This window comes from Triplophysa rosa, linkage group LG8 (genome assembly GCF_024868665.1).
Source record: "Triplophysa rosa linkage group LG8, Trosa_1v2, whole genome shotgun sequence".
NCBI lineage: Eukaryota > Metazoa > Chordata > Actinopteri > Cypriniformes > Nemacheilidae > Triplophysa > Triplophysa rosa.
This window is the reverse complement of record NC_079897.1, coordinates 18,385,125-18,411,379: the sequence shown is the minus strand read 5'-3', so window position 1 is coordinate 18,411,379 and position 26,255 is coordinate 18,385,125. Positions and strand designations below refer to the sequence as shown.

The following is a 26,255-nucleotide window of genomic DNA, read 5'->3' as shown; positions in this document are numbered from 1 at the left end:
AACTTTGATTAATAGTTATAGTAACATATTACATGGCGATGGTAGATTTTTTTTATTTTTGGGTGAACTATCTTTTTAAAGATAATACTCATGGGTTTAATGCAGTTATAATGCTCATGGGTTTAATGCAGCTATTTTGGTTTTTATTTTAGTTTTATTAATATTTTAAATTAGCATTTATTTTTAGACTTATGTTCGTTTTAGCAATTTTGGTAAATGCTTTTGTCATTGTATAGTTTTTGTTTATTGTTATTTTATTTTTTGTTACAATTTTTGTGCTTCAAACTTATTTCAGTTTTATTTTTTAGGCGACATTTCAATTTTTCCTATAGTTAAGTTTTTATTTAGTCAAGTCGGTATTTGATTTGATTTCAATGAACAAAAACTTTTCAAAGTTTTAATTTTAGTAAACTAAAATGTATGAAATACTACAACAGAGCAACTGAATTAAAACCTGCTTATATTGCTCTTAACGCATCTTCAGCTGTATTTCATGGGATTGAAATGCCATGTCATTTGTATTATGTACTTGAAATATTTTAGATTATTCATATTTAGCCTAATATAAAATAGGTTTGTATTTTTTTGTAAACTGTATTTTTATCAAAGAAAATGGGGTAATTCTAAAAAATGCAATAGTCCCTCATCAAATTTACTTGAAAAACTGCTGTTGAACCGCGGTGCCAAAGTAGCGCAATTTTACAGTACGCTTGACTAAGACGAAATTCTATTGGTGGAGTTCAAAGGTGCTTTGGGCCAATCACGTCGCGTGTTGTTGAGACGTTACAAATAGGATTTCTGACAGAAACGAAAGAGAAGGCCATTATCGGTGAGTTGTTTATTTTATGCCACTGATCCAACGTTACTGTAGTTAATGCACGTCTACCTAAAGTTCCTCCAATGTATTAACAGCAGAATGTCGGAGTCTCTCGACTGGGGGAGACGTTCATGGTTTACTAACGAGCGAAACCGCCAGACTACCACCGAAGAAGCGCGTGCAACCCTTCTTCGGCGCTTCTCGCTCTTTGCGCCTTCAATGTTTAAGTGCAACCGAGCACACGCAGTGGCTGTACTTCCAACCCATAACGGTTTATAAAATAGATTAGCGTAACTCCCTGAAAATATACATCATGTGTTTGCCGTTGTTTTGGGAGTTTATACTTTCTGAGAGCTAACGTTAGTAGGCCACTAGAGCCTGTTAGCTAGGAAAGGCTGTGGCTGTTGGATTGCGATGTTAGCTGCCGGGTAACGTTAATTTATAGCTGATAACTGACACTGACTGTACAATATGTAAAGACATCATGCTAATAAAGTACTCTGAAGCTGATTGACTAACTGGCAGTTCGGTTTGTAGGGTATAACACAGATTACCAGCAGATGAAAGTACTTAATGGTCATTTAGTAGTAGTATCAATTGTTAATATAAATTGGTAACCAGAGCTGATGTATATTATGTGCTGGTGTATGTAACGAATATACATTTATTCAATTCTATTAAACAGCTTTATTGCTATGTCTTACGTAAATTATATATCTGTTATTGGTTATGGTGAACTTGACTGACAGTTCTGTGATTTCTCTGACTCCGTTTTTTTACTGTTTTGACAAATTATGCAGAGTTTGTTTAGTCACAGTTTATACATCGTGTTGCACTCGGCCCCCTCGTTTTAACACTGTTAAGTACATTTCGCTTGCTATCCGCCACTGACTCATGGAGTGGTCATGTGTTCTTCATTGTGAATCTGCCACAAATTATCCACTCTTATTAATGTAATGTTTTTGATTATGGTTACCTTTCATGCAGCATGCATTTATAGCTATCTATCTGTCTAATACTTAAACGAATTTGTTTAATGGATATGGAAAATCTTTTTTTATTCAGACGGTCTCAGTAGAAGGGGCTGTCATTTTTGAATCAACAGAGGGCGCTGTTATTGAAGTCACGAGATGATGGTTATTTATTTATTTTTGTTTTTATTTTATAATAAATAGGCGTTATATGTAATCCTCAAAAGTCTGTTTTAACCTTTGCTTCTGCCTCGTAAGTGTGCCACTGTATTATTTGTGTTGTACATAAACTTATTCTTTTGTGCCTTTGCAGCCATGGAGTCCTCTTCAGTGTATATGTGTTTCCCCTGTTATCGGGAGTTTCCTACACTGGAGGAAGTGCTCGCTCATCAGGTGACCTGCACTGCTGAGAATCCCCAGCTGACCAATGAGATGCCTGTTGAGGCGGCAGCTGCAGGTCTTCCACAGGTATAGGCACACAGCTCACTTTTAGACATTTTAAGCCACGTCACATGACAGTCTTTTTTCCCTAAGGTTTTAGATAAAAAAAAACGGTTTCATTAATATTCATTCAATAATTGTCCTTTGTGGGGTTATTCTGTGTTATTTCTAAATGGGTCCATTAACATATTCAGCCTAAAATAAAAATTTGTAAAACTGTAATCTTTTTTTATGCTCTGATTCCCCTTGAACTCCTAACTATAATGATCCAAAATAGACTAAAGAGTTTGAAGAGCAGCTCCCAGTAATCCTGAATAGTGGACTGAAATGGAAAGGATAATTTAGTTAGAGGATAGGTTTTTTTCGTACAACTCCTAATTTGCCTATTCACCACAGGGGGGAAATTAGGCACTTGAGATTCTGTCTTTCACGCTCTGATGTTGATGCACTTTCTATTCCAGTTGTTATGAAAACAGCCAAGTTTGAATTAACGCTTGGCTGTTTTTATAATGATTGGAGTACCGCTCTTCAATCTAGTTATTAGTCACAGCTGAAAAATACATTTTCTGTCTGTCTGCATTTTAAGCAAGCTGCAAATCTCCATTAAAACCAAGTGAATCAAATGAGAACATTGCATTGTCATGTACAAGGCCACTTATAGAACTATATTTCACATTAAAGGGATAGTTCACCAAAAATAAAAATTCTGTCATCATTTACTCACCCTCCAAACCTGTATAAATGTCTCTGTAATGCTAAACGTAAAGGAAGATATTTGGAAGAATCTCAGCAACCAAACAGATCTCATCCCCCATTGACTTCTATAATATTTATTCTCCGTACTATACGAGTCAGTTGGGAGATGAGATCTGTTTGGTTACTGACATTTTTCTAAATATCTTCGTTTGTGTTTTGTGAGTAAATGATGACAGAATTTTTCATATTTGGGTGAACTGTGAAATTACCTTTTAAAGCCACAATATGGACTTTCGAAACAACAACAAAAGGCGAAGCTAAATGACGTTATGTAGGAGAGTGGAATTATGGGACATGTCGTTTTCACCATCCAGAGGCGTATGGATATCGCCCATCATGTTCACGGACGAGGTAATGAATGAATTTTATTTTATGTCATCGTAATGAATTAGCTTGCAATAAACGTGGAATGTTTATTGCACGGTCGTTAGCCCACGACTGATATTGGACTTTGTCAATTGATTTGGTGGCGTAATGCTACAAGTTTTACGTGTTTAAAACAGTCATACAGTCGTCATTTAAAAAGTAAATTTGAACGAACCCACAGTATTTACAAGTAATGTTACTGGCTACATATTTTTGTGCAACATATACTGTATTTCATAGGGTAACTGCATTCATTTTTGCTTACCTGTCTATTAAAACAAATGCGAGAGCGGAGTCTCTGTCGAGTCCAAGTTGGTCACGAAGCTCTCTCCATTAGAAAACGCCACGCCGATAGTAATCCTTGTTTTATTTCTTCGTTTGTCCAGAAGCCTGCTTGCCTCGTTTGGTGTACGTTTACGCTTTTTTGGGTTTCCTTTACTCGCCAAAGAGTAATCGTTATCCGTAATAACAGAACAACAGATGCTGCGTCCCAGATGCTGTGTAACCACTTCTGCATTTGCGTGTTGCCGTAGTTTCTATGCGGAGAACCGGATATTAAGTCACTGAATATGCTACAAATACAAGGGAGACAAGGGACGGGCCATTATTTTAAATAGGAATTTCTCTGGATATGCACATTCTTGGGAACATTTGGGATAATGTAAGTACACAACTGCATGAAACATATCACACTGTGCAAGTGATTTTGGGATATTTCATAACAAAATTATTTCATATTGTGGCTTTAAGGTTTTAAGAATACTGTTTTCAAATGTATTTTATTTGTGTTATTTTTTTTAAATATATTTTAGTTTAAAGGGTTAATGCATATTAGTTCAATAGGATGTTGTAGACTGTTCTGTCGGATGACTGTAAAGTGAACCCCGCCGCTGTGCCCTTGGTAGAAGCGAATTGATTGAGCGTGACGTGAGTTAATGCCTTGAGTGTGTTTTGGCGCTCACTATCGTCACCATTAAAATTAAATTAAAAAATAACCATTAATCACGATTGACTCTAACAGTCATGGAAATTCATTAGTCAGAGGGGAACCCTGAATATGGTAGTACAAACTCAAATATGTTCTTGACCTCCCAGGAGAATAATTTCTGAAAATTACATTTACTAATGATGCTCCAAAGAGGATTTTATAAATTTGGTATGATCACTGATTTTTTGTCATTAGTTGATTCTGATTATATAAGATGTTACAAATTTAGGAATAAAAAATAAGGCTTTTGAAAGCATTTCATATTTACCATACACAACTTCTGAATCATTTTTGTTGTTCCCATCCTACATTTTTTACAGCACATATTTTATTTATTAGTTATGCCTTAACAAAACATGATTGGTTTGTGTGATCAAACAAGTTGCGACACTGCTATACATGATAGGAAATGTTTATTTGCTGATTGTTGTGGGCATTGACCAACAATTGTCCCCCCTTACAGCTGTTTGTATTATTTGTCTTCAGGTTATTTGTGTTTGTATTCCTACCTCTCACTAGGTGGCAGTGCAGTCTGTTTCTGAGATCCAGATGCAGACAACAGTGGATCTGTCTTCTCTACTGGGACAGAAGAAGATTTCTCCTGGTGATGCTCCACGTGTTCTGTACCAGTGTGCCGAATGCGAAGTTCTCTTTGACGCTCTGTCACTCTGGCAACAGCACCGAAAGACGGGCTGTTGCCTCGAGACGGGACCTGGTCCTGGAGTAGCCCAACGAGAATATCAGGAGATTGGCAAGGAACAACCTGCAGATGAACAGATGGTTGTGAAAGAAGAGCAAGGGCAACATGAAGTAAATGCTTCTCAACAGCGTGTTGCAATAGGAGAGGTTTCTAAAGGAGTCGCTGAATCTGAGGTCTCCCAGCAAGGATTATCGAGCAACAGTGAACCCGGGGAACCTCCAGAGACCCCAGCACCTCAGAACAAAACATCCGTAGTGCACTTGTCAGCAGACCAGAGCCCACCAAGACGCAGACGGCAAAAGAAGGACAAGCCCCCTTCCAACTTGCTCTGCGTGGAGTGCGGCCAGAGCTTTAGTCAGGTTTCAGAGCTTGTGACTCACCGTAGGGTTCAACATAGCTTAAAGGATGCCATCCATTGCTGCACCGTGTGCGGAGAGGGCTTCATCAACACCACACTGTTCCTCTATCACCGCAGACAGCATCGCACAGAGGTGGAGAACGAACCCAAAGAAGTCCCACCTACCGTCCCGCAGCTCTCCACAGCCTTCCTGGATGCCTCAGGTGAGGGACTCTTGCTTTTAGCAACGGCCGGTGAAGGACAGAGTCTAATGGAGGTGACCACTCTGGAACAGGCTATAACTGAGACCCCTGCAGCACACGTGGAGGTAGAGCTTGACGGTAATGAGATGGGAGGAGAGGAGGTTCTGCAAAGTGACCAGGAACCTGTATTAGAAGTCATTATGAAAGAGCAGAGTGGCGAAGTCATGGTGGAGAAGATCGTGGAGCTAGTGGAAGAGGGCGCAGGGGTAAATGAAGAAGAAAGAATGGAGGTGGTTGCTGTTCAGATTGAAGGACAGCATTGTGAAGCAGTGGAGGTGGAAAATATAGTCGAGACAGAGAATCGGGGAGAGGCGGAAAGTAAAGCAAAAGAGGAACCTATGCCGACTTCCTCCTCGGGCACTGAAGGACAGAAGTTTCTCTGCCATCAGTGTGGATCCTGTCTTACTAGCGAACAGGAGTTGGCAAAGCACCGCATGACCGAGCACGATCTGATCCCGGCGTTGCACACCTGCATGGAGTGCGGGGCTGAGTTCATGAGCACCACACAGTTCCTGTACCATCGCCGGGAGCATCGCAAGAACCCACTTGCAGGACAGACACCCACTGCTGGGGAAACTTGCAAGCTCTACCCAACTTCAACTGTCTCCTCTATTGCGAAATGCAAGGATGGCATGCTCCTCAAACAACCAGGTCAGACTGAGTGCAACAACACTGATTAGCTGCAATGAATTCCTTAGAGACCTAACTAAGTAGGATATCCTTACAGGCTCAGCCATTCCCTAAGATGTGATTCGTGCATTTTAATTATGTTAAAAACAAGAGTGAGGCGTTTAACTACCTGGTAATGGTACTTTGTAATTATGGTTCTAGGCGGTTGAAAGGCAAGGGGCTCAAGTAAAAATGAAAGTAACCGTGAGAAAAATACTTTCTTTACTGTAACTGGTATTAAATGTAACTAAAGATGAATAGTTATTCAAATTAATAGTTAGTGCTGCTTATTATAGCAAGTGTAACATAGTTATGTGGAGGGAGGCTGGAATCTATGAACAGTCAAATGGCTATTACCACAAAATGTGTTTGGGTAAGCAGGAGTCCCAAACCAAAGTGATTATTATCTGCGAAGATCAAAACACCATACTGGTTTTATAGAAATGAATGTGATAGTTCAACCAAAATAAAAATTCTGTCATCATTTATTCACTCTTTTGTCTGTGGAACACAACAGAAGATATTTTGAAGAATGTCTCGGTGGTTTTGTGTCCATACAATGGAAGTCAATGGGGCCCCCCAATTCTGTTCGGTTACCAGCATTCTTCAAAATATCTTCTTATGTGTTCTGTATAAAGAAAGAAAGTCATAGAGGTTTGAAATGACACAAGGGTGAATAAATGATTAAAAAAAATATTTTTGGGTGAACTATCCCTTTAAATACTAGGTCCTCATAGAGTGGCCCAGAGGGGAGCTCAACACAACAAAATAGCCTGCAGCTTATTACTTGCAGCTTGCTTTTTCCTGCAGTTGACAGTCACAAAAGTTATTAAACAATCTGGGGATATCAGCTGATGTATTAATTTCCTTCTACATTAACACAATGTTTCTCTTAGCAGCAACGGCAGACGCTACCATCGAGGCCCCCGCCCAGCTGAGCAGGGACTGGTCTCGCACCGCTCTGCCTCACAAGTGCCCCCATTGTGGGGAGGGCTTCACGCGCCGCAGCCTGTTGCGTGAGCACGTGTCCCAACACACGGGCAAGAAACTCTTCAATTGCAAAGTCTGCAATAAGAGCTTCCCCTCTCCTGCCAGTCTTTTGCGTCACAACCTGACACATGGAGGGTCCCGTCTGTACAGCTGCTCCCTCTGCAATAAGAGGTTTTTCCAGTCAACCTCGCTCAAGCGCCATATGCTGGTTCACCAGGCGGGAGCCCCGGAAAATCGGGTCAGAGGCAGGAGAAGAGGAAGAATTCTAACCCTGGGCGACGGGCGTCTGCACACCTGTCCTGAGTGCCCAGCCAGCTTCAAGTCTGAGTCCCAACTGATGAGTCACAGGTGGGCATTTGAGCATTCTTTTCTTTTTTTTTTTCGTTCATTTGATTTGATTCGTTCAGGCATGGTCACAAGGATGACTGATGTTTTGTTTGACTGTCAGTTGAGATGGAAAGGTACGAGCGGTGAGAACATGTCATGTTGCAATGTCTGTTAGGCTTGGTTCGCACTGACATTTAGCAAGTGTTGAAATGTGATACGTTTGTTCAGGCGGTGTATCGATATCTGGCGTATAGTAGTGATGTGAGGTTCAAAATGATGCTGAGAGACTTTGTGAAGCAACAGCTGTGAGGAGCTGTCAGTATGGAAGGAGATGAGGGCAAACTGATAATTTTGCCTCTACTCACGTCTGTCAGGACTCTCGCTGCAACGCTGAACTGACGAGGCGAACAAGAGAACATTCTGACACTCACTTTTTATGCATTCATGCATACACTGTGTCCAAAAATGATGACTCGTACACTCATTCACTATTCATTACATACTAAAGGTCACAATTCAATAGCACACGCTTCCTATGACATCCCACATCAAATGAGGATAACCTCTTTATAAGTTGACCTAAAATGAATTTCCACAAACATTCCCAAAGTATTTTAAATTAAAAATGAAGTCTTGGGCATTTATAAAACTCTTTATTAAAGGTGCTGTGTGTAATTCTTTGGAGGATCTTTTTACAGAAATGCTATATAATACCTTACATAATGAATGTTTTTGTTACCTTCAAATGAGCTATTTCTATCTACAAACACTGCGGGTCCCCTTAAATGGAATTCACCATGTTGTTTCTACAGTAGCCCTAAACGGTCAAAATGCTCTTCCGAGCATGTTTCATAAATACATCATCTCCTTCAACAAAGTAGCGCAAACGCAATGACATCTTTGTCCTGTGAGAGCCGCTGTAGTGCTTCGAAAGGGAGGGGTGCGAGCTGTTGGTTGCAATTTGCAACCTCACCACTAGATGCAGCTAAAAATACCACTTTGCTCCTTTAAAATGTGTAATCCCTCAAAAAAGTTAATGTATATTTTTACGTATCATTTGTATGTTTGCTGTAAATTGAAGTCATAGCTGAACAGTGAGCACCATGTGTTGAAATTCAGCATGGTGAACGGTGCTTTTTTTACCGAAGTACTTTAATGATGGTCTAGTCTGAGATATTACTTTTTCTTTGATTAATATTTTCACTGTGTTAGCTGTCATCTGCATACCCACTACAACAGTACCCACTACAATACTGCTCTATTTCCTGATTTAGACTGAGATCTGTTCAACAACCAGAACTGCAGAAGGTCTACATAGTACTGCATTTAGTGCATTATTCGCCATCGTAATGTTTATCTGATAATTCGAAACCCTATTCACAGGGGCCTTCATTACTGGATTTCTCCTGCTGTTCGGTTGTGTATATGAGTAAAACATATCAGTGTAGCATTTGTACAGAGCTGTTATCTTCATATCATCTGCTGAGGTTCTTGTTTTTTTTCTTGAGCACTGATACGGCTAATGAAAACAGAATGCAGATAAACTGTTCATTTGTTTATAGCTAATAAGCGCATGTTAATTATAATGTCAGTAATATTCCGGGGGAAATACACGTTTCCCTGAGTCATTTTAGTGAGGTTACTGGTTGAAAATGACACGTTCACGAGAGACTGAGAACTAAATATGAGCAGTAATTACTGATGTCAGTAATAATTACAGAGGACCCTGGTGATTTTAATCACATGTGAGTACGCCTTAAGACATGAGAGAAAGGCTGCCACTCACCTGCTCGCATATTTTTAATGAAGAGATGCTGTATTTACAGATGTCTTATAATTGTTCTCTATGTGAGTGCATGATTAACCCATCCGAGATTGTAGCAAATATGTATGTAGGGATTGTTGTTGGATCGCCTCCGGGGATCTCAGCCATTCATATTCACCCTATTTCTGTTTTCTGCTCCTCCAGGCTTCTGCACACCAGCCATCCCTTCCCCTGCGAGGAGTGCGGGGAGGCATTCAAACGTCGCAAGGAGCTGGACCTTCACTCTCTCATCCACCAAGGTCAGCTTGAGCAATCCCACATTTAGCCCTTTGTCCCTTCGGAGTCCCGCTTTCAGTCTTGCACACAGTCCAAAATTAACACTCGCCAAGTACCAAATGCAAATAAAAATTGGCGTAAAATAGCTACTCTCCAGCTGGCTTGTACTAGGAATTACAGAATAAATATGTGCTTCCAAATGCAATCGCTGTTTTAATCTGATGTAATCAAAGAGATACCTTGTATAAAAAGAAAAGCCTACAGAAGAATCCCTTCAAATCCCTTGAAATGTGGCAGAAAATTCCTGGCTGTGAGCCACTAAAGCAAATGAATGAATTAATTATTTTGGCACAAACGGTTTGGTTTCACTGGCTCATTTATGTGATCGCGATTGAAATGATGGCCTTTGCTGTTTGCTGCAAAGTAGCAGCTAAATAATTGATTTGTCAGTATGGCAAAGTAAATATACATTTTGAAAAAGTAAGATATGCTGTAGTTAGTCAAGAAATGTCTCCCCTCCGTCGCCGCTGGTAGGTGAGCCGAGTTAATTTTGGACCGTGCGCACACTCATGCATATGTACACAAACACGGATCTTTATTAAGTGGCCCATTTAGTTTCTCCAGTGTCCACCGTCTGCGTTAATGATTGTGTATCAGGCCACACACACACTGACAGAACTGTCAGACGAATGAGCTTTTATGGATCGTCCCCAAGTAAATAGACGAGCTCAGAGGTCACATCGATCAGGATGGGTTGTGTGTGTATATTGATAAGATCAGCTGCTGATCACTATCACCTCCGATCTGAGCTTCTAACATTAGTCCAGCGTCGTAGCTCTTCCTCGCCAAAACAGAGATTGAAAGAACCCGAATAGATTTTTTTATAGGTGTAAATAAGAGAGAGCAGGGTTTAAAGGTCAGTGTTGCTGAGTCACAGACAGGCAGCGCGGATGCTTAATCAAAAACGCTCTGCATGTAAACATCAGCCGCGCAGTCACATCACCCGTGACCCCCATAAAGGGCTGTTTTTGTTTCCGCGCCTGTGCTGTGCGTTCTGTGAAATGTCTGTTTATCAGCGTTCCTCTTTCTGATTGGTTCTCCGTAAACAAGTGGCATCTGGCTTTTGTGTGTTCGTGTTTGTGTTGCACTCTCTGTTCCCATCTCTCTTGCTTGATGAGGAACAAACGTGTTTGTTTTTCTCTCTTGATAAGAAGCCAAAGATGTGTTTTTGTGTGTGTGGAAGAATGTGTGCATAAACATGAGTGTCTCCGATGTCCTGTAAATTAAAAGCAAGGCTTTCCTTTTCTATTCTTGTAAATAAGTGCATTAGAGATAATGTATAGTAATGCAGGGTTGCCAGATCTGTGTAACAAAATCAGCTTAATGACCCCAGCACAAATATCAAAACTCAAAATAGTTTTTCTGCTGTACCTAAAATAACATGTTTTACAGTCACTGTAATGCATTTTTATGCACAAAATTTCTTACACACCTTATTTTTTTACTTTTTTAAAAAGTTTACTTTTAAACATGACCAGTTAAAGAAAACTTAACATTAAAATACAAGAGTTAATATAATTGTGATTGTTGAAATTTCAACATTTTTTCAACATAAATTGCAGGTGCAAAAGTGTTATTGATTCAACGCAATTAACATTGACAAATTAACAATTTTTTTAACATTGATTCAATGGTTGCTTGCTATCTGGGTATAGATTTAATACAAATCCTAATAGGGCTGTGTATTGGCAAGTGCCTCCCGATACGATACATATCACGATAGATGGGTCACAATACAATATATTGGTATGTATTTCGATACGATACACATTTGCGATATATTGCAATACTTTAAATAGAAAATGTAAAAAGTAGAGCTAGAAATACAACATGCTGTGCACCAGCGGGGGTTTTCTGTATGGATAAGTGTAAAAACATCCCTTATCTCTGCAGAGTGGCCATGATGTGCGATGCATGGACCTTTAGATCAGAGGTTTGGGTTCTCAAACTGTGGATTGCGCCCCTCAAGTGGGTAGCACAGGGGAATAAGGTGGCTCACGCAAGTCACTTGGCTGTTGTGGTGCATTACAGTTAAAACACTGAACATGGGCAGTATAAAACCCCTGCTTCATCCGTGCTGTAAATGTGCTGGTGTCACATCCGTGAAAGCACAATAAATGTCATTGTTACTTTTCTTAATAAACTTTTTGTCTAATGCACTGCAGTAGCCAAGTGACTTGTGTCATGACTTGAGAAGCTTACAAACAGCATTATTTTATATAACTCATTACTCCATGACTTATTTTTAAAACCAAAGCACACCCACACATCAGCTCTGAGAGCTCGAAGCCTTCTTATATTTTTCGCCATGCTCACTTCCACTTACTTTTGGCTGTATGTATATGACATGATTAAAAAAAATTATCGTTAGTAGAGGTATCACTATCGATACACTATTGAAAAAAAAAAAATACGAAAGTTACCTGTATCGATATTTTTGCACAGCCCTAAATCCTATAGATATTTCTAAAAAAGCTCAGTAAATATCACATTACAATGGTGAATTTAACAATGAAATGAAGAGCCACAAACCTGTATATTAAACTTTAAAACACTTGGCTGTATTGAAACAGAACAGTTATTTTAAATTTAAGATGCAGTATAACAAAAACAAATTTCACACAAATATCTGTAAATAGAGGCTGCAATCATGTGAACCGCTGCCTTTTATATGAAGGTGATGTTAAATTCGACGACACACCGGATCCCATGTTAATTAAGCATGAATGAAGGATACTCCCTGTTGTAACATCCACCAGTTGTAAAAAGAAAAGTGACATCTAGTGGATAGTAGTAACAATAACATTAACGTAAATTAATGTTCAGTGCTTGCGTAAATATGAAAGAAAAAAAATAGATTCACAGCTTTTGAGAATCGATATTGAATTGATCCGTTTAAAAAACGATTCATCGATTTTTTTGCCCAGCCCTAGTCAGGATGAAATAAGAGCTAAATCATAAACATGTAATTATTTTTTAGGATTTCTGCTGAAATGAAAGAGCATGAAATAAAATATTTTATTTGTATTTAATAACCAAAAAATAAATACTAGAATAAGTGGGTGACACTTACCCCACTCTCTCCTATTTCATGCATTTGAGTGTCAAGTATCATGTTCTTAAAACCTTGCTATCGATCTTTTTTCTGTAGATAAAGAACCAAAGACGTGTCCTAGCTGCGGCTCTCAGTTCCTGAATCAGACAGTGCTGGACACGCACATGCAGCGCTGCACTGGAGAGCCCACGGTACGCCGCAGGTATAAGGGACAGGGGCGAGGGAAGGTCGGGGGTCAACTGGAGTGTGATATGTGCGGCCACCGCTGTGTCACTCAGGATGGTCTCGACCTGCACCGGCTCTCTCACACGGGTCAGACGCCACTGCGTTGTCCGCTTACCCCATGCAGGCGACGATTTGCCTCCAGCTCTGCGTTGGGGGAACATCTTTTGGCACACTGCCGCGGTGCATTGGGCAAAAGAAACGCCCCGCGCCGTTTCACCTGCGACTTCTGTGCGAAGGAGTTCGCCTACGCGTCCACCTTCGCCGTTCATATGAGGACGCACACGAACGAACGACCCTTTGAGGTACAACATTCATACTTTCTTAATAAAAAATATTTTTTGCTCATTAAATCAAAACATGATTTCCCTCAAAAATATTGTAAAAAATGTTGTATATTGGTGGAATGACCTGCTTAATAAAGTTTTAATTAAATTCTTCTTCATTTTCTCCTCTTTTAGTGCTCTCATTGTAGGAAGCGTTTCCGGCAGCTTCCACACCTGCAGGATCACGAGCGCATTCATAGCGGCGAGCGGCCTTTCGCGTGCTGGGTGTGCGGTAAAAGCTTCAGCGTAGCAGCGAGGCTAACAGAGCACGCCCGCGTGCATAGCGGCGAGCGGCCGTACGCCTGCCCTCGCTGCCCCACTGCCTTTCGTTCACGACCCAACCTCGACAAACACATGCGTCTCCACGCCAACGACCCCACTGACCCCAATGCACCAAACATTCTGGATGATGATGCAGCCGTACAAACTATCCTCTTAGTACAGGAGTCTGCCTCTTCCTCTCCACCCTCTTCTGCATCCGGTGTGCCTGTAGTCCAGGAGGGCATGTTTGTGGCAGACGATTGCGGCTCATCTGTGGTTTTTCTTCACCCTAACATCAGTATGCCCACCATCACAGTGCCAGCCATTTCAATGCCCTCTCTGACTGTTCCAAACATCTCTGTGGTGGCAGGTCAAGATGTTCCTCATACAATTGAAGTCATCTTAGAGGAAACTGTGTAGCGGGTGAAGTCAGATTAATGCAAGGGGTAGATTCAAGGTAGGAGAGGTGTGAATGTAAATAAAATATGAATCAGGATTTGCTACTGCTTTGTGGGTGGAGTAAAGGCAGATTCAGCAATGCACATGTATTCTTGAGAGATGGCTCTTTATTGAGTAGGATATATTATTGCTTTTGCAATAAAAAATATACAGTGATTCAGTGTCTTTACCCAGGAGAAAAGAAAAAACATATGCGTTTTTTATATTTAAATTTGCCACTGTAGTTACGCTTTGATTTTAGCTTTGATTTCAAGTGTTTTGTCTGCCTTGAATACAAAAGGTGGCCGATAAGTTGTGGTGTTCAATTTTAATAAAAAGCTTGAGCCCATTGGGTTGGTACTGATTTATTTAAGATTGCTTTGACTTATAATAGTTTTTTGATAATGCTTTGGCTTCTGTAAGTCAAGGTTACTGCTTAAAGAAGTTTTTCCCGCCCTTACAATTTAACAGGACGTTGTGCTTTTATGACTTATGTGAAGACCTATTGTTCTGATTTTACTATGGGTAATTCCAAGATCATACTAGACTTTAGCAAAATGCAACATTTCTTCTTATTTTACACATCATAAATTCTAATGTGCTTAAGAGTTATTATTGCTTTAGTTATTTTAAAGCTGTATTGTACAAAGTGGGATTGTGCACTACTTTTATTTTCTGTGTTTCCCTTTACCTAAAAAAAGTTGAGCTGTGACGTATCCATCTTCACGTGACACAAATTCACATGTTAGAGTTCACCAAACTTGACCTTTGAAATGCATCAAAATGTACTTTTTTGCATGACTGTGCACTTCCCATCTGCAGCATATGCATGCGTATAAATGGATGGATGACAATAGAACAAAGTCTAGAGTGACCGTGGCATTCCTAATAGTGTACAATTACATTTATGCATTTGGCAGACGCTTTTATCCAAAGCGACTTACATTGCATTATCCTATACATTTGTTTCTAAGTATGTGCAATCCCCTGGGATCGAACCCATGACCTTGGCGTTAGCGCCATGCTCTAACCACTGAGCTACAGGAAAGCTGTATTCCAATCCCCTTTACCATTGTAAAATCATTATAATGCACCACCTTGCATAGCCTATTACAAAACAGAAGCAACGGAAACATGATATAAATAGTACATTTATTGTCCAGAAAAATGTAAATGAACAGTTCTTACATCAAGTAATATCCCATGTTGATGTGGGATATAACTTCTGTTGATACTCTTTGTCTTGAAGGACAAGACATATTTCAAAGACATTGTATCTATAGTAAAAAGACTATGAAAAGCAATTGCTAACAAATTGAGAATGTGTTAAATCGGCGCCATTTTATTACAACACCTAAGATATTACTAACCACTTCTATTATAGTCATTTTATTACCGCCATATATTCTGATATCACACTATTAGTGTTTCATTGCATGACCCCTTTAGACAAAAAAAAAAATTAATCCTTTGTTCTGACATTAAAAGCTTTTCAATGAACTCAAGACTTATATAAATTATCTTGCAGATTTAGGTGTAAGTGATGACTGCAGTTGAAACCAGACCCTACAAATCTCCCATGAATTTTCAAAACTTGAATGGGGTTTAAGTTGAGCTCCATTACCTCAGTTCATTGGGAGAGACAAAGAGAAACAGGTCATTACTGGAGCCCGTACTGTTTGCCTGCGCTCGGCTCTTGCTCTCTATTTGCTCAGGTCCTGTTGAACTCCTCCCACACATGGCTACTGCACCATTATTAGTCCCATAGATGATAGACATTGATAGCAAAACACCATCCCTGCACTAAATTCCCAAACAATCATTTGAGCGATATCTTCCCCAGCTCATTAATTTACAGACTTTGACTAGCAATTACTGTGTGACCTTCATGTAAATGGGCAATTTGAGATGCGCCAAGGGTTTTCCTTGTAGCTGTTGAGCTGCTTTGGGAGACAAATAAAAGAGAAAATCAGTTCACGGTTTTGATCGATTCTACCTTCTTTTTTGACATCTTAATTGTCTCTTGAGACCATGCGTTGTGTTATGAAAAAACATCATCAAATAAATCCTAGCAATAGTAACTACAGCTGTCACGGTATGATATTTTCTCTACAAGATTTTTGGGGTCAAAAGAATTTACATTAATGATATTAGTATGATGTCTTTTGGTGATTTTAAAAGGAAATAAATGATACTATCAGTTAAATTCATCAATAATTTTGTTTTTGTGAGACAGTTCACCCAAAAATAGCAATTTCATCATTTACTCAGCCTCAAGTTGTTCCAAATCTGTATAAATGTCTTTGTTGTGATGAACACAGAGAAAGATATTTGGAAGAATTCTTGTAACCAAACAGTTCTTGGCCACCATTGACTACCATAGTAGGAAAAATTACAATGGTAGTTAGAAGTGCCCAAGAACTATTTGCTTTCCGATATTCTTCAAAATATCTTCTTTGGTGTTCAACAAACAAAGAAATGTATACAGATGTGGAACAACTTGAGGCTGAGTAAATGATGACAGAATTTTATACAAAATATGTTTTGGGTTAACTAATCCTTTAACAGGTTCTGAATAATTACAATATTATGATATGTGTAGATCTAACATGATATACATAAAAATCGTGTTTTTTAATGTCACGGTTATTGACAATCACTATATGTTGTGGCACGCCAAATGGTTTCCAATTCAGATCAAAATGCTGGGTTGGTTTTTAAAATATGGGCAAAGCCAACTGTTTGCTGGGTTGTTAACTAACCATTGGTTAAAGCAACCTAACAGAAGTTCATTTAAACCCAGTGGTTGGTTTTGCACATATTTTAGTTTTGGATTTATCCTCATGCAGAGACAATGAGTTATTCCTAAAAAGATGTAGGTTGAATTCAGTCTGATGAGGACTGTTTGACATTTGTCTTCGAGTCAAAAAGTGTCCCAATCAGCCAGTATTCACACATCGTATTGTTTCTTCATTTCTAAACACTTGCTGTTATTTCCCTCACAGTGTGTTTGTACAGTACAGCACTTTTCTTTGTAAAGCTGCTTTGAATCCACATGTAATTGTATACAGAGACATTGAACCGAGTTCAGTTTTTAAGACAAAAACGCGGTTTTCCTTTAGGACAAAAAAAACAGTGGTCACCTTTACTCTTCCCTCGGGAGTTTTCTTTTTAAATCTTGTTCATTCTATAAATATCTGGTCACGAGGAAAAGCCGTGAGGCTGAATATTCAGCGATGGGCTAAATCCTGCTGACCTTACAATACACCAGTGCGCACAAACAGTGCCCTGAGTGATGGGTATAACACACACCTGACCATCATTCCATTTCATCTTCGCATCTCCACACTACTACCTTATACAAGCATTCAAACACCAAAAATCTCATCGAACCAAACTTTTTGTAATTCACCATGAATTGTGTTTCTGTGTTGTGTGTGTGAGTCCTTAAGGATATCCTTTATTTTCCTCCCCTCTCTGCGTCCGTCTCTCTTTGCTGAGGTAGCTGTACCTACTGTGACTTTGACAGAGTGTTCCCCTTGTGTGTTGCCCCTATGTGTATGTGCGTGTGCTATATCCATACCGCATTATGTGTGTGTGTGTGTGTGGAGAGGACATGGCCTGAGCTGTGGTATATTCATCTACATAGGAGACTTATCATTATTATTATGAGCTTGTTCGTGTGTAGAAAAGATGCCTCGGCCTTGTTTGTTTGGAAGAGAGATGGATTACACACAATGAATGAGAACGTGTTTATGCTGATGGAGTCATGTGTATTTTTGAAATAGGACTATGTGTGTACACCGTCCTGTTAAAAGGTTTGCTTATCCGGTCTAGTCGGGTCTATTTCTCTCGCAAGCATGCTCTCTGTCTGCCGGTCCCTCTCGTTTCACTGTTACACCATCTCTCTCGCTCGCCGGCTCCCCCTCGGCCCCCCATTTATTGTCGAGGTTGTGTGACTGGAATACTGAGTAGCTAATCATTATTCCAGCAGTGAGGCACGGTGCACAGGATGAATGTCAATGCTCTCTCTCCCACTCTTTCTCTCTTTTCCCATTTCCTCTTTTTTTCCCTATCCCTACCCTGCTTCCTCATCCCTCTTCCCGTTCACTCCATCATTCCTCTTCCTTTCGCTTTTCTGCCCGCCTTTCCGCTTCTGCCCCACCTTCCCCTCCCATCCAGTACCTCTCTCTCTCTCTCTCTCTCTCTCTCTCAGCCTTGTACCCTTGGGTTTCTGGTTGTCTTTGCAAAGAATAACAAGGAAGTCCTATGGAAATGAGGCTTAGCTGTATGAATTTGTCACCGGTTACAGGTATACAGCGTAGGGTTTGAAATATACATCATGTCAGGGCAAGATGCGTATTGAATATTTTGCGTTCGGTTGAATCAAAGGAGATGTGCGTCGTTGCGGCTGCAGAGCAGAGGAGAGGTGGAGAGACAGCTGTTGAATGCATATTTAGCCATTTCAGGGAAAGGCAGAGCGATGACTCTCCTGTGTGTAGACAAACAGGGCTGCAGTGACGGGGACTCCTGCTTAACAACAGGTGCACATGACAACCCTTAAAGTGATAGTTCACCCCAAATAAAAGAAAATCCGTCGTCTTTTATTTACCCTCATGTCATTCAAAACCTGTATGTGAGTATTTCTTCTGTGGAACACAAAAGAAGATATTTTGAGAAATGTCTCAGTGGTCCATACAATGGGTGCCAATGGGGGTTTGGTTACCAACATTCTTCAAAATATCTTCTTTTGTGTTCTGCTGAAGAAAGAAAGCCATACAGGTTTGAAACGACATGAGTGCGAGTAAATGATAAAAGAATGTTGATTTTTGGCGGAAGTATCTTTTTAAAGAGACACATAGCAACACGGGGAACTTTGTAAAATATGCTTGGCAAATAATTATAAGTATGTGTATTGTGTGTGTCAGAACTGTCATTTTAGTACCTCTAAAATGAGAGATTGTAAACAATTTAAAGGGACAGTTCACCCAAAAATGAAAATTCTGTCATCTACTCACCCTCTTGTCATTTCAAACCTGTATTGACTTTCTTCTGCAGAACACAAAAGAAGATATTTTGAAGTTGCTAACTGGCACCCATTCACTTGTATTGGTTTTGTGTCCATACAATAGAAGTGAATGGGTGCCGGTGCTGTTCGGTTGAACTATCCTTTTAACTTCACTTTTTTTTCAAATAAAATAGTTTTACCATTTATATTGTTAAGTTTACTGAAATCACATTGCCCTTAAAAACAAGTTTACTGAAATCACAAAGCCCTTTTAAATACAGTTATTTACTTTAGCTTTGCGAGTATGCTGGTTTGAAAAGAACACATTGAATATAGCACAAAACCTGTTGTGCTTTTCTTCTCCATCATGATGTGTGTCAGCTGGACAACCTGTAGGACCCTGTTCTGTATATTACAAAATATACGTTGTGCTACAAGTATGTGTCAGCACTGTGATGAGCGAGTGTCTTCAAAGCACGTCAAAACATCTGTTTGTGTTTTTTGAATCTGAGAAGATAGTAATCTCAGCGGTGAGGGCTAATATTTGTCTTTGATAAATGAGGAGAGAGAGGAGAAAAGGGGGTGTTGGAAGGAGCAGAGAGAGAGTGAAGGAGCTGATTGGATTAGAGGGAGAGCAGAGGAGGTATGGGGATACAATGAGCTGAGCGAGCGAGAGAGAGAGAGAGCACATGAGGAGGGGAGGGGGTCTGGAGTCAGTGAATGCAGTTTGTACTGCTGTGCTTTGGAATTACTGCTATGAACATTGTGAGGGACTTGAAACAGAAGCCGAAGCAAAGAAGGAAATATCCGAGGGTGGAAAAGAAAGCTTGCATAGCCTCTTGATACTCGACGGTCAAGATCGTGTGAGCGCGCGAGGAGGAAACGCAGGAGGAGAAGAGGAGGCGCACTGGAGGGACTTTACCCCATCTTCTCATCTTCAGTTCCTGAGGTTAGCCTCTGGTCCCCCATCACTGGGGTCATCATTGGAACTGCGTCTCATGGTGTGTATTTGTGTGTGTGAGATCACACCATATTCCATTATTTGCTCCATTCATACTTAATGAACAATGAACCATGCTATTGTGCAGCGATGTCTTGCCTTTGAAACACTGTTTGTGAAAGAGTATGCCGTTGACTGACTGTGTGTGTGTGTGTGTGCTGCCGGCGTGTGATTTGTATTCTGTAGACAGTGCACGGTGCTCCAAACAGGCTCCGTTCAGAATGGCTCCACAGAGCGGGGATTGTGTTAACCTGAGGAGGACCATTCTCACACAAGGGTGAGTTTTCAACAGCCTCTTTCTCTCTCGAGCCCTTCGTTTTTCCTCTAACCGCCTATCTGGTTTTATTGGCTTTATCTCTCCATCCGACGTCCGTTACCATCTCTCTTTATGAATTTCTAATTTGCTATTTCATTAGACTTCGGTGCGCCAGTGAGATTTTCTCGGTGTTTCTTGATCTTCCTGTTTTTTATTCTCCCTCCATCCTTTAGCCTGAGTCGCAGCGTTGGCTGTCTTCTGACACGTTTAGAAAAAACGTGTTAGTACTAGTTTTCGGATTCTCTCCTCCTCCTTATATTGAAGGCTGAAATCTTTCCTGTTGCGCACGTTTTGGCACCGGTGCGGTGTTTGCATGTGCGTGTTATGTGTGTCGTGGGCACTGTTGCTTAGTGTTAACAGTCAGATCCGACTCAGAGATCGCTCCCATTCAACTGTGGAACATTTTTTGTACATTGATCTTGTTTTGCCTACGTTGTGGGAAGCAAATGTGTGCCAACCATCCTTAGAGGAAAACTGCTTCGTGAACACTTACTAAATGTGGCTTTTAATGAAAATCAAAAAAAGTCCAAAAGGTTGCTGTCAAGGGTAAATTCACAGCTGTGGGATAAAATGTATCATTGGCTCAATTTTATAGCAATAGATGCTCTAAAACAGCATGATAGAAAACAAACATGTGTATGTGTGGTGGGCACTGTTGCTCACTGTTAACAGTCAGTTCAAGCCTCCGTGTTTTCTCCACTTGTGTGTGTGTGTCAAGAGAACATGGCAGCGCCTCAAATGTGGATTTCTCACATCACATCGATCCAAAATTCTGCCCTGTTGTCTGTGTCTTCCCACTCGACTCGCACCCGCACCCACGCTCACCCCAGATCTCACCTGCTCACTCTCACACAAGTGACAATGTGCTAACATGCTAAATGCTCCCGTGGGATTGCGCGCGCTCGTGCGTGCGGTTGATACTATGTGCGTATTGATCGCCAACGTTTGGAGAGCTTGGAAAGGTCACAGTTCAGGCCTGGTCATTTTTTACTGCCCATCCTTAGCCGCATCCCACCCCCACAACCCTTATTACTGTGTTTCACAGTTTGTGAGTCAGAGAGTCTCTAGGCCTGTGTGTATGTGTGTGTATGAAGAATGACTTGTCTGTGTTTGGAGAGCGAACGAGAGAGCTGGAGGGATGAGAGAAGGGCTGGTCAGAGGAACAAGAGAATAGAAATGCAGAAGAAAACGGATTTGAGTGAGTTGCTCTCCAGAGTGACGTCTGTGCTAAGCAAGAGTGACACCAATGTCACTGTGTTTCTCTCTCTGTAAGTCTCTCTTTTATTTAGAAATGTCTAATATATAATTTTGTTGATTTTGTTGGTAGCACTTTGACGCAAAGGTCATGGGTTTGATTGTCATGCAACGCAAGCGCTGAGAAAACGTACACTGAATGCACTCAGATGAAAGCATCTGCCAAATGCTTGATGTAAATATTGTAAGGTAGCAAAGGGTTGATATAAAAAGTGCAAAAAAGCAAGTCACCACCAGTGGGCTGTTTCGGGTGGATGCTTGGCTGTTTTGTGTGTTGCTAGGGCATTCTGTGTGGTTGCTAGGGTGCTGCTGTGTGTAGGGTTTTTCTGTGGGAAAAGTGTAGTTCCCATGGTTTTTTGTTGCATTGATTACTGTTGGTAAAACCACGGTTTTACTATAGTAACCACACTGTAAAACAAACATTTAACATTTTTGAGTTAAATCAAATTAGATTTACGAGTCAATTGAACTTAAAATACAACTAGATTTTTGAAGTCTGTTCAATATAATTTAAGTTTAATCGACTCATAAACCTATCATTTGATTTAACTTAAAAACTTAATGAAGCTGTTTAACTTCAGTTTTAAGTTGTTTTTTTAACATCGTTTTAACTATGGTTTTTTCATGGTTTTCAAAAGCACGGTTATTGTATGCTAACCATGGTTTTACTACAGTAACCATGTTTTTTTGGTTTCAACTGTTGTAAAACCATGCTTTTTCGGTTTTTAACCATGGTTATTATCGTAAGGGATATATTCTGGTCACTACATATGGCTCAGGTTCATCCTCCAATGTAAATATGTGGGATTTATTGCCAGCTGGAAATCATTAGGTCTCTTAGAAAATAAATAGCACTCCTCATCAACAAGTCACATAATGTAAAGTATTATTCATGTCCATAGCCAATGGTTCTGGCAGGTCACGTGAGTCAAGCCCGCATCAGCTGATCCACATCTTCCTATAGAAATATGACGCAATCACAGCTTCTATTTAAATTTCATTCAGCTAACAGCAGCTTATCGCGTTTCCTCAGGAGCAAATAACCCTCCTCCATCCCCAGCTCCACTTCACATTTTCAATTGGGACTCGACTGTTATTCCTTTTCACAGTCTCAATTACTTTACATTATGTGTTATACTTAAATGTCAAGAACTTATGACATCTGCTTGTTCTGTTTACCCTAAGGGGGGTTATCGCTGCGCTCCTGGCTCTTATTCGTGCTGGCTGCATGGATGGGCAGGGAGTTTTTTGTCCAGAACAGAACCATACCGCCAATCAAAAATGTATGCTAATTGTCAATCATTTTTGACGGTAGTGAACCTGACTCAAATAAAAGTTCAACAAACGTTCAACAAGACATTAATGAACATTAAAAATGTTATATTGTACAGAATAAAGCAGTAATTGGTTTCTGAGGGCGTACGTCTCATATGAATTTTGCTGCAACAGATGCATAACTGTCCTCCCCCAGAAGTTCTTCTGTCTCTACACCTCTATATATCTCTCCCTCGCTATCTCACTCTGTCTCTTCACCTCTCTATATCTGCCTATCACTATATCTCACTCTGTCACTACACCACTCTATATCTCTCAATGTTTTTCTCACTTTGTTTATACACCTTTCTGTATCTCTATTACTGTTTCACTTTCTGTAGAGCTATCTCACTCTGTCTCTGCCCCTCTCTATATCTGCTTAAGTCTTGTATTCATATCCCACATTGTTTCAGAGCATCTATGCAGAACATCATACTGTCTTAATTGTCTGAGAGTCCCTGTTGAGTAGTTTAGCGAAACTTCCTTAATGCCTTAATGGTTTTGTCTTCAGACCCGCAGTGAGCAAGCCAAGGGCATATATCTCTTTATCTCACTCTGTCTCCATTTTCAATTACGATTCAAGTGCTCTTTGGCCCGACAAATATTTTGCATTTGCATTCCCAAAGCATTTACTTGCATATAAAATATACAAATAAAGCAGTACAGAAAGACCTTTAATCAGTAATGAATAGAAAAATACTTTTCAGAAAGATAAATGGGATGATGTTATTAACAACAAAACCAATAAGAGCAACAGCAGGAATGTGATGTGGTCTGATCACTCATGTTGAGACAGGAACACAGCAGTCTGCATATTTCAGAGTAAGAGTTGTGTCGAATGTTTCGTTTAATGATTCAACTTTTCCCAGATTTGCTATTTTGTTTCTTTTGTTTTGATCACAGCGTGGACCCTTTCTTTTCCTGTGGTAGCCATGTTTTTCTGTCTGCCTGTTTCTGTGGTACGCTTGTGTCCATTGAGTGAAAGTGTTTGGTCTAGACTATCGTTGTAATGGGGGTCGGCAGATGTTTTGCAAGGCTTTATATGATATAGTGAAATAGTGGTGTTTTGCATCATTGCCAAGAAAATTGCGATTTAAATATTTTCTGCAACATAATTGTGAATGCTGAAGAGAGTTGTTGTTAAAGGTACAGTTTAAAATAAGATTCTGTCATAATTTACTCTGTCATTTTACTCATCATTTACTTGCCCTTGAGTTCTGATGACCAAAGACAAAGATATTTGGAAGAATGCTTAACCTAACCAAACAGTTCTTGGCCACCATTGACTACCATAGTAGGAAAAATGACAATGGTTTTCCAAAGTGCCCCAGAACTGTTTTCTTCCCTACATTCTTCAAAATATCTTCTTTTGTGTTCAACAGAACATAGACATTTGGAACAACTTGATGGGTGAGTGATGATGACAGAACTTTCATTTTTTGGGTGAACTGTTCCTTTAATTGCATAGAAGGCCCTGCAATCTTTATTTCTCCGTTCAATCATTGTTGATGTGATGTTTTATTATAATATTTCTTATATGAACACGTGTTGTGTTCTCTGGGATCTTGATCTTTTCTAAAAAGTTATTTCTAAATCGCTATCTCACTATGTCTCTACACCTCTCTCCCTCTGTACTCCCACATCAGTACCCCTCTCTCCTTGTGTCTCTACACCTCTCTTCCTGTTTAACACCTCTCTACGTCCTCCCCGTGTTGCTTTTTGTCAAACCGAACAGGTCTTTTTAAGACGGTCCTTTTTAATGTCCCATTCTCTCTCTGCCACTGTCATCATCTCTCCCTCTCACATCAGTCTTTTTTCTCCCCTCGCCCCGCTCCCCCCTTTCATATCAGTCCAGTTGATGAGAGAGGCACCCTCATAATCAAAGCATGACACGGAAAATTGTATGGAAATAAGAATCGTGATATGAGAGCTCCACCTCTGAGATTCACCTTTAATTACCTGCTCCTTTCATATTTATAGAACAGTCCATCTGAGCACAGAGGGTGACAACAGATGAGCTCTCTTTATGTGACATTACCAGCCACATTTAGTCAAACAGACCATGGGGAGCCCATCAGTACATGTCGGTCTGATGTAAATTTATGTCCCATTTTTAGTTTTCGTTTGATTTTGTTTGCACAGTTTTCAGGCTAAAAAGATGCACTATTCGCTTTAGCTTAAATTATTTGCAAATAAACAATATTATGTTATATTTTCATTATACTTACATGCAATTTATTAGTACCAAGCAGTTTAACTTTCACTAGCTATCGAAAATAACAACAACAATAATAAAGTGACAAGCATATTCCATGTCTTCTTTATTAATTGCTCCTAACTGTCGTTCAGCTATTAGTATCAATTCTCATTAGTCATTGAATGTTTGGGAAACACTGCAAACGTAATGAAGGCGGCAGACACAGACGAGCACCTTTAATTTAACCCAGCAGAGTGCCACTAAAAACTGGCTCACTCACAGATCATTATTGCAAGTCACTTCAAGTTCATTTAGATTCGGATGTGAGCAAAAGTGGTGATGTCGGTGTAGCTTATTGGTTTACATTTTAATTACTCTGCCTGTTTCTACAGGTTTGGTAGATTCAGAGTGATTCTGGATTGGTTTCTAATACAAGAAATATCTCATCAGACACTCACAGTTTTTGTCATAAATAAGTCCTATATATAGAATTTACATTGCACCGACATACACATATTAGAGGTGTCATGATAAATTGATAGTGGTAATACTAAACATATGACCATTATAATCAAAGCATGACACAGAAAATTATATGGAAATAAGGATTGTGTTATAAACGCTATAGGGATATATACAGTATATTCATCTTGCAAAGTGGTCTATATATTTATATGAAGAGTTTGGTTTCAAAATGAGATAACAAAAATCATTGTTTTTTATTGTTATTATGTTTTATTGTGGTTTATTGTGTTAGTTAGCTGTATTTTTTGAGTTATTATGGCTTAAATCAAAACAAACCAACTGCAGTTTGATTTGATATGAATTGGAATGCACAATAAAAAACTCTTCATATGGTCTATAAATATATTAGATATATGAGAAGTTTATTTGCAACAACAGATAACTCAGTTTTTAAAACTTCAGTTTGGTTGATATTACTTGGAATCCACAATAATAAACATGATTTTTGAAAATTCTAAATGTAAACATGAAATTTGAATTTTTTTGTAAATTAACTCTTCATATATTTATTAGTAATATATTAGAAGTGCCACAATCTATTAATATAGTGTTAATACTACACACATGATAATATCGTAAATTATTCGTTGCCCGTGTCTGATTGACACAGGTG

General features: G+C 39.6%; 2 protein-coding genes across 4 annotated transcripts in view; both read left to right on the top strand.

The window, feature by feature from the left end:
• Nucleotides 1-720: 720 nt before the first annotated feature.
• On the top strand, nucleotides 721-14,239 carry znf574 (zinc finger protein 574). 2 transcript variants are annotated; one of them, XM_057340824.1, is made up of 7 exons: nucleotides 721-829; nucleotides 2,102-2,256; nucleotides 4,859-6,290; nucleotides 7,208-7,646; nucleotides 9,595-9,689; nucleotides 12,878-13,308; nucleotides 13,465-14,239. In XM_057340824.1, the coding sequence occupies exons 2-7, from the start codon at nucleotides 2,104-2,106 to the stop codon at nucleotides 14,008-14,010; spliced, it is 3,096 nt and encodes a 1,031-aa protein (XP_057196807.1). In that variant the 5' UTR covers nucleotides 721-829; nucleotides 2,102-2,103; the 3' UTR covers nucleotides 14,011-14,239. The 2 variants fall into 2 exon arrangements, with proteins under 2 accessions (XP_057196807.1, XP_057196806.1); XM_057340823.1 differs by lacking the exon at nucleotides 721-829 and adding an exon at nucleotides 955-1,245.
• Nucleotides 14,240-19,721: 5,482 nt separating this feature from the next.
• Nucleotides 19,722-26,255, top strand: part of grik5 (glutamate receptor, ionotropic, kainate 5) — a 61,522-nt gene continuing 54,988 nt past the window's right edge. For both annotated transcript variants that reach the window (XM_057340821.1, XM_057340820.1), the window contains exons 1-2: nucleotides 19,722-20,037; nucleotides 20,223-20,313. The gene's annotated coding sequence lies outside the window, so the exon portion shown is untranslated. The remainder of the gene's footprint in view (nucleotides 20,038-20,222; nucleotides 20,314-26,255) is intronic.